This window comes from Atheta coriaria, unplaced genomic scaffold (assembly GCF_025399875.1).
Source record: "Atheta coriaria isolate IRGN ID8LTWV9N9 unplaced genomic scaffold, Caltech_Dcor_3.1 hic_scaffold_1_pilon, whole genome shotgun sequence".
Taxonomy (NCBI): Eukaryota; Metazoa; Arthropoda; class Insecta; order Coleoptera; family Staphylinidae; genus Dalotia; species Dalotia coriaria.
This window is the reverse complement of record NW_027045443.1, coordinates 4,020,619-4,038,413: the sequence shown is the minus strand read 5'-3', so window position 1 is coordinate 4,038,413 and position 17,795 is coordinate 4,020,619. Positions and strand designations below refer to the sequence as shown.

General features: G+C 47.1%; 1 protein-coding gene across 1 annotated transcript in view; it reads right to left on the bottom strand.

The window, feature by feature from the left end:
• Positions 1-17,594, bottom strand: part of LOC135789414 (voltage-dependent calcium channel gamma-5 subunit) — a 64,182-nt gene extending 46,588 nt beyond the window's left edge. Inside the window, exon 1 of the mRNA XM_065299230.1 lies at positions 17,099-17,594. Within this exon, the coding sequence (XP_065155302.1) occupies positions 17,099-17,396 (298 nt within the window). The 5' untranslated portion in view covers positions 17,397-17,594. The remainder of the gene's footprint in view (positions 1-17,098) is intronic.
• Positions 17,595-17,795: the final 201 nt, after the last annotated feature.

Here is a 17,795-nt window from a genome sequence, read left to right as displayed (position 1 = left end):
TGGAAAGTCAGATTTTGTAATTTACTAGTCGGGTTCATTTGTTTAATTACACTTGCAATTGATATTTCTCGTCGGCGGCCAGCAACAGTTTTCCGTTTTTATCATTCGGCTTCGGTTCTCAATCAAACGCAGCTCCTCCTCCGACCGAAGCACGAGAAATGCAATTAATTAAAACTGTATATTATGTAAATGTAATGTCGCTGTACATGCAGTTTTAATTGCAATTAAACAAAAATGAAATTAATTCGCAGAGCTTGTAAATGCGCACTGGCGGCGAATTCGGCAAAAGGTTCCCTATTTTTATTTTAAATTATAATTATCGCTGGACCACCACCGCCGGAACCGCTCGCTCGTTCGACTTAACCGTAACGAAATTTAAATAAATGAAAATGGAAAAATGCAAAAATGCCGCACAAAAATGCGACAGAGAGAAAAACACACCACGGGCGGCCAAAAATGGTCGGGCGGCGGCGGCGGGGAAAAAAAGATTGTGGACGGCGCGGAAACACGCGCGGGACACGTAGTCGCCTACTTTTTGTCCTTCGCAGACGCAGACGATAGGAACAGGACGAAGCGCCGCGCAGCGTCGCGAAGCGAGACGGACGCGAACGAGATCGGCATGGAGATAGGGCCCCGGCGGAAGAGAAACGCATAGTGAAATTAATGTGCGTTTTATCCGAAAGCAGAAAACCCTAAAACCCTTTTGTACTCATTAAAAAGCGACGATCATTATCGTTCTCTCTCATTAATGGGTGGGCGTTTTTGGCGGAAAGCCCGCGCCCGGCTTTAATATCGCTTTAATATTTTAAATGTTGCCATGAGGGCGCACGCCGCCACCGCCACCTCCGCCGGCGTTAACGTCATAACAAAAATTTAATTTGATAACATATAGTTGAGGCAATTACGCTAATCCCGAAAGGTTGAAAGGCAAGCTAGGTGTAAATTCCGCGGCAGCGCGCGTGGAATTACTATGCAATTTGTTTACCCGCCGCCACCGCCGCCGCCGCCTACGCAAACCTTTCGAATGCCGCGTTTGCCGCAACATTACATCGGCACCCTCTGTCGAATAATTGAAGAATTCTCCATTTATTATTCAATTATAAAATTATTATAAATATGAATCGAAATTTAAATTGTAATGAGCGCATCCTTGGATGCCGCCGCAATATCCACGCAATTAAAATTAATTAATTATACCAATACGCCGATTGCATTGCACCGCCGGATTCAAATGAATATTAATTATAAACGTTTGCCGCGGAAAAAAGCCTCAATCACTGAAATCATCGTAATTATCACGTCGCGTTATAGGCATAGTTTAATTATATAGTTTATTTGCACTCATAGCAAACTAATAAACCTAATTTAAAATCATGTTGCATCACAAATTGCAAAAAACAATTATTCAACAAGTGCACAGATTCATTAAAAGTTAATGTTCATCAAGTTTGGAATCGCATGCATCCGGCGCCGAAAGTGTGAATTAACGTGAAGCGTCCGATTAGTTTTAATTATTCATTAAACGCGTATAATTCGGCGTATTGTATCGAGTTAATGATCACGCCTATGATTTTCGGCATTTCGGCCCGGAATGGATTTGCCGGGGATTTCGGGCGGTTCGCAAAAAGCCGTCAAGCGAACGTTGTAAAATAAGAAGTAAGAGTGCGTGCTCAAGAATATAGCCCCGGTAACACTAGACCAGAATAGAGAGTTGGGAGTAGCTCGGGGAAAGTCCTTCGGTTGCGGTGGGACCTCTCCGCCCGCACAGCGATAATATCCACGCAAAGCCGATAGATGAGGTGCCGATTTTTACGTAGAGTCCCACTGCGATTTCGCACCTTTCGGAATACCAAGTGTGCGCACAAATTCACCTCCCGGACGAAAATTTCGGTTATTCTTGGATGCTATGGGGCAACGTGTCTAACAAGGTAGAATATTGTTGTTCTATAAGCTGGTGTTGTTTGTCATTCACGTCGCATTCAATTTCGCGCCGGTGAAATGAAAGAAAGTTGCCGAAAAAAGATGCGTCCGACTCATATATTTTCATATATTCCTCGGGATGATGCGGAGCGAAAACACGTCGACGATGCGGAGAAGAATTGCTCCTCGCGCGCGGAATATATGAAAATATGAAAATTTCGCCCGGTTTCGAATGAAATAAATGTCCGGCCGGTAACACCCACACGTCGCGGCACCTTTCGTCGAAATAAGAACTTCATCAGTTTGACGACGACGATATACAAGTTGTGCGCGCATGTTCGGCGCCGAGATGCACTTTGGCGAAGCTGACGCGGCAATAAACAAGAGGTCAGAACTTGCAGGGTGGGCGCGTCCTGCTTTCAAAATGAATTTTAGCGAAAATGAAGAGCGAGTGAGTGAGTTGAGCCCCGGCGCCGCGAAGGAGTTGTTGCCCTCGCCAGTATACCCCACGCGGCTGTAAGACCAAGGAAAGCGCCGTGCGGCACACGTGAAAAATGTGTTTTTTACGTTCGCCACTGGATTTCCATGCCAGCGAACGCGCGCTACTTTACTGCCGGCCTTTGTTGCGCGCACTCGCCACTATCTATCTTCGCACATACTCGCGCGCAGCAACCCGAATTTATCACGCGCGGCTTTCCGCGGCAACGGCGCGCAATAAAACACGAGCGATACATGTTGATTTCGATGTTGCGTTGTGTTTTAATGTTTGCGCCCCCGCGGCCACAATGATAGACAGCGGGCGTATAATTCGGCTCGATTTTTACACGCTCGTCGCACATTCCGGTCGCGTTCGCTGCTTCCTTGAATAATATTCGAAACTGCCGCGGCACGTCCATATGCATGCACACACGCGCGCCAAGGGAGATGCGCCGTCGAAAAAAAACCGGGGCAATTGCAAAAAGATCCCCAGGAGGATTCGAACAAAGGAGGCCAATCGTAAAAATATTCACACGCTAACAATGAACGCCGTGCGCGCACAGGAGGCGAAAAAAAAACGCTTTCCACGCGCAAAAAAAATATAACCACGCTCGCCGAAAAAGTTGTGTGGGTGGCGCCTGCAAGGAGTTAACAAGTTAATATTTTCAATTCCATGGCTTTTATCATCGAAATTTGCGCCGTTTGCGAGTTCCCAGCGGTAAATAGAAAATGTATTTAAAAATTGTTTACGAAATTCGTGAATGCGATGCGAATCGGATGGCGGCCTACATTGGGAAACAATACGCTGCGCCGAAGAATGAATGCGGAATAAAAACATAAAAGAATGATAGGAATATGTAGAGCAACTGGCGCGCAGCCAACCGACCGGACAACGAGCTGCAATCAAAGTTGATCCAGTGGCAAACAAACTAGAACATCGATATTACTCCACAGTCGACAATGTATGCTTGAATTTAATTAAACCACTTTAATTGTAGCGATTCTTTGATTTTGGAAATTTTGATGGAAAAGATGATTTATGAGCCGTGGGGTTAACGATGTGACAATAATGTCATCTTAGGATGTTTATTTTTATGCGTCATTTACCAGCATACATGGTTGACCTCGCAAAACATTTTACGACCCGTTGTATTCTAATTTGTGCATGACAAGTTTCTGATGTGAAAAAATCAAGTTAGGCGAATTATTTTTGTGGCGTGAAAATGATGAAAAGTATAATCTTTGCAGGCGTCGTGGTCTCCCGGGCAAAATTAAACAATAAATCAAAAATCAATCACCGCATTTCGCGCACAGCTGCCGCCAATTGGCGCAAATAACTTACAAACATCCCTTCGGCGCAAAAAGCGCGCCCGGAGACGTCAAATATCAACCCTGCCATGTTTACTACCTCAATATTATCACCGCAAAACGACTGCGATATTTATACTTTCTGTTCTTTTCTTTTTTCTTCATTTTGCTTTGAAATGATGTACAATTTTGGTTAAAATCAAACGTTGTGGTATCTCCTATTCTCCGATATCAGCGATCTTGTGGGAATGAGTTCGAACTAACATAAATTGGCGGTTTGAATGTACGAGGCCAACCTGCGCAAGGATAATACGACCTAGGTGGCGATTGTCCGTGCGTTGCCGGCGCCTCATTTGAATTCAATTCCCCGGACGACGACAATGGTTTACAAGCGATTAATTGCAGCGTGCCCCATAGCGGATCGCCTTTTTCGGGGCGCGCTGGGCTACACCGACATGTGCATTCATCCGGTGGTGGTCAATGCGTCGATCGGCGAAATTGAAATTATTTAATATCCGAGCATCGACGCAGATGAAAATGCAAATCCTGAGATGAGTGCATGCATCGCATGAAAATTGCGCCTTGTTAATGAATGTTAATTAGCTTTCATCGCACGTCATCATTGACGTCAACACAGTCACCGCAAAGAAAACACGCGGCATTAATAAATTTCAATTGATCGACTGAATGGGCGGCTTTGTGCGAAATTTAAATAGCGTCTAAGAGGCCTGCTTGCATCAATATTTATGTTGTTTGCAAATTTAATTCCGGCCTCAATCGAAGAAATCGAAATATCGAGCGCGCCGAATGGAAAATGCGCGTTTGAAGAGATGCTATTTGAAGATTAACTTGCCGGAAGAAGATCGCGTTTTATTTTTATTTTTATTATTTGGAGTCGACGTCGTCGTCGTCTCGAGCGCCAACCGGAGCGAACGGGAGCGCGCCGTGCGACTGGATGGATGGCTTCTATTTCATTCGATTTCAGTTATGCTACGTTATGGATTGGAAAACATCGAAATGTATAAAGCGTTCTTTTCCTTACCGCGCGCGCGAAGTCAACTCGGTGGCTCGGAGTGTATTATCCAAGAGGGCAAAAATGTAAAACGCGAACTAAGCGATGTATCGACATTCGGCTCCTCCACCATAACAGCGAAAGACACGCATTGCAATGTTTTCCACCCTTTTTGTCATTTGCCCAACACCGCAGCGTGTATTTACCTAGCGCTTTTGAACGTTTTTGACATTCCTTCCGTGGAAGGATTTCTCATCCGTTTGTGACATCCGCGTTATTCACCCCCGAATGGATATTCATGTCGCATCAGCATTTACAAGTAATTACGAGCGGAAAATATTCAATTCGACTGATCAAATTCGCGTCGGCGACGTGACCGAATGAGAGATGTAACATGCATGCATGAAAAATTGCCTCGTGTCTTGTTGCGTTGAACGTCATGCTCGCGCTCCGGCAGGTTTCTTTGAGATATTTTGTTTTCCGCAGAAGGAAGACCTCCCCCGTCGACGTTGGATGTTCGACATGGCTTTTATGTTCGCTGTATTCGCCGATATCTGCGCTTCTTTATGCTTTCGTGTTTGCGCGCACAATGCGCGCCCGACGCGAGCGCTAGGTGCGTGCAGATAAAGTAACCGTTTCCTATATTATGTCGAGGACAGCGTGCGATACAGGACACGTCTACGTCAGGCATTGAGGGCGTATGACAGCGGCCATTGTAGAGCGGCGGCGAAATCGCAGAAAACGGGCAATCGACGGGAATACGTCTTTTGAAATTTCCTGTCACGCGCAACGCAGGTAGCACCACGCAGTTAGCGCTTTGAACATCACCATTTTCAAGATTTAAAGCGCCATTTTCACACGACCCTGCGCGCTCGACACACACCGAGCAAAAGTTTGTTTTTTTTTGCTAGTGCGTGCTGCTTTTTACCACTGCCGGATAAAGAAAATGAAATCCGTCACAGTGTTTAATCCGCGGCCCCGACGTGAATATTTATGCGTTACGGCCGCTGTGATATTTAAAAATGCTTTTATTATTTATGCGCCCCCGAGGCCCGCCGGTGTCCTTGCTTGCCCGTTTGACTTTTTCGACCATACACACCCACGCATACTTCATTTTATTTCCATTCGGGGCGTCTACTCATCAGCGCGTATAATGAATTCCACAAATTCAACTTTTGCGCAGTCAGTGATTTCGTGGTTTTTGCATTTAAACGCGCGCCTATTCAAATTTGCTCTTCTGCGTGTGTGGATCGCATTAAAATTGTTGATGCCGCAAAATAACAACAATAGCCTGATTGTTTTCTTGTTTTTTTTCATATCGCGACATACAATCCACGTGTTTAAGTCCGGATGAAATGACGCGTGTTTGTGAAAGTTAATAAAAAGTTGTAATATGTGGATTTGAGGAGTCGCGCGAATATAAATTGGGCGGCTACCTTATGTGCTGCACAGGTTGCGACGTAATAAAACCAGCCGGAATTGCACTGCGCGTTGCAAGTGGCGGCTGCGAAGAGTGCGCGCGCTAAAATAATATATGCCGTAATATAATTTAATAAACAACTGTTGCAGCCGCCGCGGACGAGTCGAATTGCTTCGCCGCACGACGTACGCCCGCCGCCGCCGCCGCCGCCGCCGCCCGATTGTACATTGTAATGTCCAATATGTAAAACGGCGCGGCGCGTGTTTCCAGTCGAAATTATACGATATAAAATAAATAAAAGGAGCGCCGAATTGCGCGCCGGCCGGTAGGACACCGGGAGACGCAGATTAATTAAATGTTATTTTATATTGTTTTAATTAGACTTTTAGCGAATTACATTACGGGGACAGGCGCGCAATTAGCACTGCACGCCGAACAACTAAAGATTACAACCGGGACCCCGAAATTCGTCCCGGCGACCGCAAATTACTTTACAAACCGAAAAAAATCAAGGAAGAAAAACCGGCATGCAAATGAAGGACGCACGATGCCAAATTGCGTGCCACATGTCCTTGAACCCACCGGGAATTGGAATTTAACAGTGACGCCTGGTGTCCGACCCCCGACCTCCCAGCCGCCGCCGCCGCATTAAGTGCTGTCTAAGACCCCGTGCGAGACTCCGCCGCGCTGCATGCCGGCAGGGCGAAATTGAATCTTCTCCCTCGCCGATAATTCGATTAAAAAGGCGACTTATTGCTTATCGATCGATCGCTCGCATAATAATTAGATTTCGGTGTCATATTAGTGCCGAAGCACCGCGGCACTTCCTGCACCTCACATCTCCCACGGATAATTTTACACAAAACATTATGTTGTGTCAATTATGCACTCCGACAATGGAATTATTTTCAAATATCCGGCGCGCGAAAAAATGCAAATTCAATCGCGTATCAAAAGAATATTAATATCGGGGAACCCTTAACTCAAATACCAATTTTACTTGATCTTTTAATAAATCTACATTTATTAGTTAATGTGCTTGTAGTGATATGTCAGAGTGCATACCATTGATAAGTGAAAAATTGGTCATTTCCGAATGTATTATCGTGTTTCAATTTGTGTACATATACTCGCCGGCGAGTCATTACGAAGTGATCACTGCAAACGAGAGGAAAGTTTTGGGAAGTTTGTTGAAAGTTTGCGCGCGCGTGGAAATTTCGAAGGAGAATGACACGATTTCGCGCGGGCCACGCGGTAGTTTACTTGTGAAATATTGGAAAAGCGTTCGTCGCGAGCGCGCCGGTGAATATTCCGCAGCATTGGCGCGGTGGCATCACGCCGCCCCCACCAGCGCATCGAGCGAGGGCTTTAAAAGCTCCGCAACTTACATAAACGTGATCGCAATTATGAAAAGGCTCTTCTTGCTCTTGATATTCCTATATTCTGTTCCCCCGAGATCTTATACACTTGACATACTGAGTGTTTCAGAAAGAAAATTATCCTGATCATTATAAAAATATATACCTACTATAAGTAAATAATTATTTAATAAAGTGTTTAATATTTTTTAATGTTTTTTTATGAAAATATTTTTGAGTTTATTTTAAGACTTTGTAGATTTAAAGACTTTTGCTTTCGATGAAGGTTGCGGAAACAGAGTCGGCGTTAACGCGCGCTCCGGGCCGTACATGTTTTAATACGCGTGCCGCCGCCGCCGCTGCATCCGGCGTGGATATGTGTAAGGCTGCCTTTGGCTGCCGCATTAAGATGATATTTCCCGCCGTTAGGCGCCCGCAATTCGAAGGTCTCGTCTATGTTGTCTCCTAATTCGATCCCGCGCTACTTACGTGCGCCAGCGCCACAATGTATGCCATGGCGGTGGCGGCGGCGGCGGCAGCCAGCGTGCGATGTGAGCATTATTCGTTAATGTAATAATTCGAACGATAACTTATACGCGCCCCCGTGTGACGGCGCTCGTAAAAGCGCGATCGACGTCGGCGGCGGCGGTTGGCGCGACCGCCTGTCGTTAAGATAAGCTTTATTAGTGTTTAATTACGGCATGCATAAAAGGTCTCCACCGCAGTTGATCGAATCTTGCACGCACCTTTCATTCTGATCCGATTTTGATTTACTACCAAACTATGGATACAAAATTTCCGTGAATATTTAAGTATTCTTTGCAATAAATGGCGAAGTTCTTCGCGTACTTACAAGTGCAAAATGTAATTACGAACTCCATAACGCCGCCTCTAATAGAGTTAAGGAGTTCGCAATTGAAGTTGCATTTGCAGTTGGGAAGTTTTCTTTATGCACGTTGTTCGAGCGTGTTTTGCGTACGTGCAAAAATCGAATGCAAAACTATTCGGCGGTTTGCGCGCGAGCGCGAATTTTCGACACACTCGCGGGGGCGCTAATACGAGCGTGTATAGCGTATTGCATTTCTACGTGTGGCGAATATCTCAGGCCGGCGCGCCGCCAAGACTTTTACCAACTTTCCAATACGTTACGACAGCCGAATGCTAATAACGCCTAGCAGAAGAGAAGAAAAAAAAAAGAAGCGTCGGCGGATGCGATGAGCAAGCCGAGGCGTTCACTAACGATCTGCCCAACGAGGCAACGGATGAAGGACAAAACGACGCTCGCGAGAGAAAGAAGTGGCTAGGCTTGAAAGTTGGCAACGCGCACAAACGAGGAGAGAGGACTAGGATCATCTTCACGCTCGAGGACGGAAAACAATGTGCTGGGGAGCAATTGCCGCGGCAGTATCGGGCAAGCCTTGGAATGCAAGCGGTAAATACATCAAAGAGCGGCTCGGACCGAAGGTGGAAGAAGGCGGAGGAGGGACGAAGGACGAACGCCTCGGAGTCAAAGAAATTCGTGTAAAGACGGCGGCGCACGCATTCAAACGCGCGTTTGCTCGGTGTCGGTCGTGTAATTAAAGGTGAATGTCGGGCGTTAAATACTCGATTTTAATTCAACGCCATTTGATTAAAGTTTCCCGGTTTGCCCTCAATTCTACAAACCGTCACCGAGCCAAAGCTTAAAGCTTGCACTTTGCGAAGTACAGGTAGCTAGCTAACAAGGCATATTTGCCACATACAGAGTGTTTCAGAAAGCATCAAACTTGAAAATTATTTTTTTAATAAAAAAAATTCATAAAATTAAATTTTTACTTTTTTAACACCCGGTTTTGTGTTCCATGCGTTACTTTGAATAATAACTATCAAGTGTTATTAAGTATTAAAATAGCAACGCAGCGAAAAAGACGTAAACCCGCCTGGAAAACAGGTGATGCAAGGAAGTAATAAGCAACGACTCGCGGAAGCAATAATTTACGCGCGCAAAAGGAAATTTCGCCGCGCGCTGAAGTAGTTAAAGTTGAGCGAAAGAGAAATTTAAAGTTTGGGAAAAATATCGCTGAAGCTGTCGTCACTTTGTACTCCGTCTATCATTCGCACATTGTAGTCATGTAGTGAATTACACGAGGCAGCCATGCGACGACAGCAAGCAAATCAGCAGGGAAATCCATTGACGGCGTTGCATGCGTTTTGTACTTGCGCCGCGCGCTTGTTTGTTCTTTCGCGCGACAATTCGGGGCCGGGTCCTCGGAGCTTTGCTGCCACCTTTGCCACCTTCGGCGCGCCTCGCAATTTCGTCTTTGCCTGCGTGGCATTTCCCAGCCGGCTAATATAATTCGTGATTTGCTTCTTTAGCGTCGCGCATTCTTTTGAAGTCGCGCGACGGCGTGTATCCCGCCACTGCCGCCGCCGCCGCCGCCGCCTCACCTAATCGCGATGCTCGCGCCGCGCGACGTAATTAATTTAAAGTTGACAAACTGTCGCCGCGCATTCAACAGTTTAGCGTGGCTGAGCAGCGCGCGCGCGGAATTAATGCGCGCAAAAAACAGCATTTCGATGCGGATGCCGTTGCCGCCCCCCATCCTCCAACCAAGCGTTTGGAATTAGTGTGCACTTTTAGTGCGCACGCGAGACTACAAGAACGAATGCTCGCGCAGCTAATTGACTTTCTCAGATTATAAACGTTTACGCCGTTTGCTGCGAGTGTGGCGGCGGCGGCGGCTAAACTAGTTACGTCTTAATCCGCCGCCTCCTTTTAATTCTTTTAATACTAGTTGCGCCGTAAAAGCGCTCGGGAATAGATTTCGGCCGCGCCGCCGAATATAAAACCTAAACAAAGATATAAAACGTAATCAGCGAGGGCGCGCCCCACGGTCCTTGCTGCTGCTGCTGCCGCCACCGCCGCAGACCGATACATATTACTTTCGAGGTTGTTTAATAACGTGCCCGCGCACTTGGGGGAAATGGAAAATCTAATTACATTTTTGCCGTGTTTTCCTATATTACTCCTTTTTCGTCCGCCCGACAGACCGACCGCCCCCGTCGCTCAGCGACATCCGCATTTCCCTACAACGTAATTTGTGCGGCATTTCAACATTTTCCTCTTATATTCGTTGCTGTCACCGAATGTATTTTATGAAATATGTTTGTTTTTTCCGTTGAAATTTTAGGTGACACCTTGTACAAACACGTCGGGAAGCACTTCTTCAGCATCGACTCGCACTCAACATGCACATTATAGGCGCGAAGGGTGCGGAACAAACTTTTTTCATTTCGACATGGAAATCCATCCGCTTTATGAATGCGCTCAGCCTTGTTCAGACGTAACGACGGCTTATTACAATGAAGACGCTGCCGCCTCCATCGCCGCCGACTTCTTTTATTAGAACATATAGAAAGACGAGTGAAAGCCATCGTTTAGAATGACTTTCATCGCGGCAGTCGGCGAAAGTTAATGAAGCGGCAGACGAACGAAAATATGAGATTTTTGGCGGCGCTTTATTTCGGACGTAAATATTTCATATCGGCACGAAATTCGCACGCGCCGCGGGAAAGTCGTTGCCGGGCATTGTTGGCGGCGCGCATTGATCGCACATTAAGAATGGAATGGAATAAATTTAAATTTGGCATTTTGCGTACATCCCGGCGTGTGCATATGCACGATCCTCGCTAGACGGCGGCAGTGGCGGCCCGGCTCGCTCGTGCATTTTAACCATCGGCCATAATACGAATGACGATAATTTATAATTCGGTCGGCCGTATCCTGCAGCGAACATCATTTCCGTCCAATTCCATATATCATCGGTTTTCGGCGTGCCCGTTTTTCCATGCGCGCTGGCATTGCCGCCACCGTGCAAATGCGAAATATTCCGGCCATGACAAGTGTACCGCGCACTCTTTTAATGCACGCGTCGAATAAATCCACCCACGCCGCTATTTACGGCGTCGCGTTTGCAATCAGGACCAGCGCATAATTTCGTGCCGCAAAAGTAAAATGTAAAATTAGCAGTGATAAATCGAATGAATCGAACGCTGACTCAAAATTTCATTACACTTCAACTTGAGCACACATCAAACTCGCGCACGGGCGTAAAAAGCTGCTTCATTCATTATTCATTACGACTTGAAGTTGCTATTAGTTTTCGGCGGCGCGGGCGAAACTTTCGCCCCGGCGACTTGATTTAGATACCGATGCTGATATTGCTGATGCGCTGCGAGTGGGCGGATATTTTGTATATATTTGTATTCGTATTTGCGCGAGGCGGCCAAGCGGCGGTGTGAAAGTCCCGAAATAAATCTTCCCCTTAACTGAGACGAATGGGACGTTTTTGGTAAGTAAGTAAGTATGGAGCGGAGTATTAGACGATGTAGTCGTTTCGCACGGCGCGAGGCGCGTAAACACACACACACACACACACACACGCGGCCGGCCTGGGGGCGGTGAGGGCGCAATTTCTCCAGAGGCGTCCCGTCAGCCGCGGCGGCGTCTTGTATGCGGCGTCGAGGTTTTTCGCAACGCAACAACTTTGACGTCCGACGTCAATGTCGCTTAGCGAAAGTTTCGCGCGTTGAAGACGGCCGGATGAACGATGAACCGCCGCCGTGAAAGTATGCTGAAGTAACGAGTTTTCAGGCACGCGCGCGAATAATTGAGTAATTCAATTAGCTTGCGCCAATTACGAACCGCGCGCCATTTACCACCAAGCAACAGATATTTATTTATACATAAATATATGGCATAGAAAAAAAAAACAATACCCAATTGATTTCGCTTTGTAGTGCGTGCGAAACGATGACACACTTTTTCTTCGGTGTGATGTCGTCGAAGGATGAAAAATGCGCGCGCTCCTAGCATGATTTTCTGAAAACGCGTTTTTTGTCTAGCTGCCGCACGTTGTCGCATCGTATTGGCGTCATTTGCGAATTCGAGTCGAGACGGGTCGCGAAGCGGCGAAAGTCGGCGGCAATTTATCATAATAAAAATATATGACATTGCTTTATGTAGTCTTTTAGTCTCTAAGTCACCAGCAGGGTGCCATCGTGGCATCGTCGCAGAAAAAGAAGTTATAATACAGCGTTTATTTTCCTCAAGTCGAAAAAAACTCACTTTACTTTCGCCAACGTACACAAGACAAAAAAAAACCAACATAAAAAACTGAATATACGCTTAAAATTTTAAATTCTATGAGCAAGTGCAACAAAAAACATATTTCGTATTTTGTGTGCGTGTAGGCGTGAAGCTACTTATGCAAAATTTAATTGAAACTTTGTAAACGCCGCGCAAAAAAGTGCAAAAGTATCAAAAACGTAAAAACATAAACAAACTGGCGCTCAATTGGATAAAACATTAGGAACTGTGCGCGCGGCACGTGCTGCGAAAGAATACCGAACGAAAACAGCGCGTCGCGATATTATGTGTAAACAGGTGAACGAAATACATGAATATTCCATTAGCCCGCACATCGCAATACGCGCGCGCGCCCACAACCGCGTCCAACTTTGCACCCCCGACATTAAGCTGATCTGATTTGTGCCTTCCAGCGAAACGAAGCAACAAAAAAAAGCTTAAAAAACAACAAATATCAAATTTGACCCGCGCGCGCATGCGCGCCGAAATGCAAAGTAGTAAGATGCAAACAAAAATGTAATGCCTGACCTAAATATTCACTGGTGGCGTGCTGTTGCCGGTGGCGGTGGCGCGGAGTTTCGCGTCTTCCACTCGCTTATTTTACTTTGTTGCTTACATCAGTTTGCACCGAAAGCTGCGGTTACATAATTTCAGTCAATTACATCTGTTGCCACTGTGTTGTTGGCCATGTTTCGCCTCTGCTCTTCCATCTGCTGAGAATAACCCGAAGCATTTCGCTAAGATTTACTCTGGTCGGCTTTGTTTGCGCACGTCCGCGCAAACAGCACGCTTTTAATTTAATTTTTTCACATTTTGATACAGGCTAATAGCGCGCGCGCGCGCAAATAGAATTAATGAAAATGTTGAATGCAAGTGTGATTAAACAGTGTAAATATGAAGTTATCATTTCAATAATCTAATAATAATTGAATTTGTCGAGGCGAGCGTGTAAACGGCATAATGAAAACGTGCAAAGCGGCGTGTGCAGAAAGGATAAAAACGAGCGTCGCGCAAATAAAAATAGTTTTTGCTTCAATAAATTACCGCGCGCGCGCGCGCGCGACTCGTAAACGTTAATGCTGATGCGAACGCGAATGCAAATGTTTAGACGCGTCGCGCCGCCGTCGGAGCATCCAGCTACGGGGCGGCGGCGATGCCGGTGACGATGTGTATGTTGGAGTGTGTGAACGTGTGAGCGTGCGGCGGGAAAAATGCTATCGGCTTTTAACTCCGCGTCGCCGGCGGGCACGCGAGCCTGATAATAAAACTCTCCTTTTAATATTTTATCTCTTAATTGTTTCATATATACAACAAACCGTAAAATTTTCACTATACTACGTGTCTGGCTGGCTTTTTATTCCTCGGCTTTCGCCGACAGTTTTTCCGGCGACCCTGCCACAGGCGGTGGTGGAATAGTCGCCGTCCGCCGGAGATGGATGCTGCGCGAAGGACGCGTTTTCGCGCCGCCGCCGGTGGACGCCGCATTAATTCATACTCGCACTCGCGCTCGTATTTCACTAATACTTTCGAACGGCCGCGGGCGGCGAAACAAACAACTCGCCTGCGTCCCGAGACATAAAATATTCACGTAATTTAATATTATTTTTAAACGGTGGCGGCGGATTTTTTCCCGAACGGAATAAAACATTCAGCGATGAATCCAGTCAAGCAAATAGTTGGATGATCAAATTTCAGCTGATGAATAGAGTTTTCTATGGCTGCGGATATCAAAGCTTCATAAACAAAATTTATAATTACGGATGACACTGGTCGTGATCAAAGCGCGGATCAGTTAAGCGATTGTTTCGGTCGTCGTCGTTTTATTTCCGGCGCCGATTGCCGAAGCAGTTCTGATCACATCAGCAGAGCAGCGTATCGAGCATTAAGTGGTTGTTAAGTGGCAAGTTGCGAGTTTCGGAGCGGTGCGCTAATTGCGACGCAGGGCCGCATTCAAGACTCGCGGCTCGCGATCAAAGTGCCCTTTGGCTGCGCACGGCCAACTTCGTGCCGATACAACAAGAAAGCGGCGCGAAAATGGAAACACCTCCCGGCGGCCGTTAAAACCGAACGGGTCATAAGGACTTAAAGTGGCCTTTGATTTCAGCAGCGGCGGCGGGCATTTGATTCAATTATTCGCGCCGAGTCAAAGTGGCGCATCGTCGTTGTTATGCCGGCCGAAATCGAATAATAAGTAAGCTTCGAAAGTGTGAACACGGAGCAGCGCTTAATTAATCGCTAAGTGTTGCAAAACTGCAGCCGGCGTACGCAAATTTTAATGAAGCGAATATTTTCCGCACGGCGCGTCCCAATAGAGACAACCAACATTCATTATCCATTTAAAGGGTTAATAATCTACACGGACGCATTTAAACACCTAACGCGTCCTCGAGGAGTGCATAAATTCGAAGGTAAGCAGGCGGCCGTCTTCGCGCTCCGCCGGCACAGTACCAGCGCGTCGGTTTGTTTTGGGGCATAATGTAAATTTATTCAGCTGGCAGTTAGGAAGTTTCTGATTAAATTTGTGGGCGAGCCGCATCGGGGGAATTCGCCGCGCACGATTTATGCGCGGAAAATGTGTAACGTGCGAACGAGTTCGATGATTTATCGTGGCGCGCGCGCCCCCGCTAAACGATGCCCGCGTCGTGATATTTAACTTTGGCGGAGGCGCCTGCTTTTTTTCTCCTGTGCGTTCACACACCCGCGCATATATTTATTAATTAACTTTTCATGCACTCAACTTTTTAACGCCGGCGCTGGCGCCAGGCTCGCCGGTATTTGTATTCGGTGTTGACCTGCGCGTCCGCCTTTTAAAAATCCCCCGGATTCGACGCTAATTAATAAACTTTCTTTCCGCGCCGCTTCGTGCCTCCTCGCAAGTTTTTTGCATAGCGGCGCTTCGACGCAACTTTAATTAAAAATACTTTTTGCACGCGCGCGGGCGCGGGTTTTTTGTGGTGTGCGGCGCATCCTCGACGCAGCACTGGTTAACAATTCGCAATTTGCATCTCTGCGCTTATAAATAATTACAGCGATGCGGCCGGCAGTTGTTTATTGTTGTCCGGCGTTATCATATTCAACAAGTTCCAACTGTAAGTGTACAACGTGATAGTTATCCTTTTATCTGTCATCCTGAAGACCGGAGTGCTCCACCGAGGGTGACAACAACGCCAAAAAATCAAAATACACTTGGATTTACGACCAAGTCGTCCCGGATTAGTCCTCGGGCGGTGTTTTTGCGCGTACACCCATGCGAAGAGGAAATTATTGTTGTAGTTGAGGGAGCGACTTGGAAAAGAGACCCTCGCCACTCATAACTCAGCGAGGTCGTGTAAACGACTTGAGCTAACTTGTAATTAGTTCGAGCATTCACATCTCATGCCGTGCGACGGAGGCGGCGCGCATCCACATCCTCGCACGCGCCGCGCCGCGCGGATCCTGTCCGGTCTTAATTACACAATATGTGAACGTCCGCATTGTCGGGGTGCGCGAGTGAATAAATCCGCACGCCGGAACGAAATAAATGCCCGAGGAGTACGAGGAATCCTTCATCCCTCATTCGCCGCCCAACAGCACAGCCTGTGCATATCCCTCATCCGTCCTAATGAGTAATTCGCTTAGCCGGCCGAAAATGAATTGGCGCACAAACAGCGGCCCGGCGACAACGCGCCTAACCTTTTATCACGACGGCGATCGGTAATTAAGTCTGGTCGCGAAAATGGTTAAAGTATCGCTGCTGCATTTTCCGGCGGCGGCGCTCGCAGAGGTGCTGTTGGCGTATTGTGCGAACACCTCCGGAGCACAATACATCACGAGTATTGTGCGCGCCGGCGAGACGCCGAAAGACTCGCCGCTTTGAAAGTAGATGGGATAGGGGGTGGTGGAGGCGGCGGCGGCGGCACGCCGTTACGCGGCGCTATGACTGCCGCGCCGCGGCGCGCCTCGTCGACGGTGTACGACAACAATGCGCAATATTCAAGAGGTTGGCTTATGGCACACGATGTGCTCGTTGCGATTTTCCGATGAAAAACTTTCCCCCTCGATACAACTTGTTTCGAAACATTTTTAAACGCGCTCGAGGGAGGTATTTTTCGGGCTATCTTTGAGCGCATTCATCACCGATCATAACAAGCATCTGGGGGCATTTAGAGCCATCGATATTTAACACCAAACATAATCCAAAAAGTATTCGGTATTATTTACAAACACCCGGTAGAATATCGTATGTTCGTTTAGCAGTTCTCGACTTCCCAGTGCGCTATAACGTTGTCGTTCCGGATGCATTCAACTATACGATAACTTCATACATAACTTCGCATAACAATGCAATAAGAATCTATGTGCGCTGCGAATCTTTGGAAACAAGAGACGCCCTCAAAGGTGTGCGATACACACCGAAATGAATTTGTCAGACGCAAATATTAAGTATTTATGGCTTTCCTAGCTTTGAATTGAGGTTATGTGATGGAAAAACTTACGGTTTGTAAAGCAGAACATCCACAAGCCGGAGACGGTCATCTTGGAGAGGTAATCCTTGTCGCCGGTGCCGTTGTACGATGGATTGTTCATCTTCTCGTCGGTGTGCAGCCACTGGTTAGTCAGCATCGCGACAAACACAAGCACTAGCGAAACGGTGGCCGCCAGCGGCGTGACCACCCACAGGCAGGACAGCGCGCTCTCCAGCGGGCCGAGGAGGTGCTGGTGGTCACCGCCGGCGTCTTCGCCGCCGGACGCGTGATGATGATGCGATTGACGGGACGCGAGCGCGCGTTGCATCTTTGCGCGGCTGATCCCGAACCGCGAACGAGATAGAAAGTGTCCGGTTTGTGCCCGTGCACTTTTGACTACAGAGGCACCTTCAGCTAGAACTAGTGTCTAAGAGTCTAGAAACGCATTTGGCAGTGGTTGGTGATTTTGGTTCCGTTGTTGTTGTGTCAGTCTGAGTTCAGTTGCCCTGTGGCTGCTGGCTTTGTGCGTCCATCGCGAACAGGCTCTGCAAGGCTGGAAAGAAGAGAAAAGAGATTAGTCGGGACGTGTTTAAAGAACAAGCTGTATGCGCCGCAAGGCTGCGGAGGGAAAGTTTTGATTTATGACGTTCTAATTTATAGAAGTTTATGATCAATAAATAGCATTGTTCTGAGCACTTAAAATTGACGTTTTCGGTGTGCCGGGCCG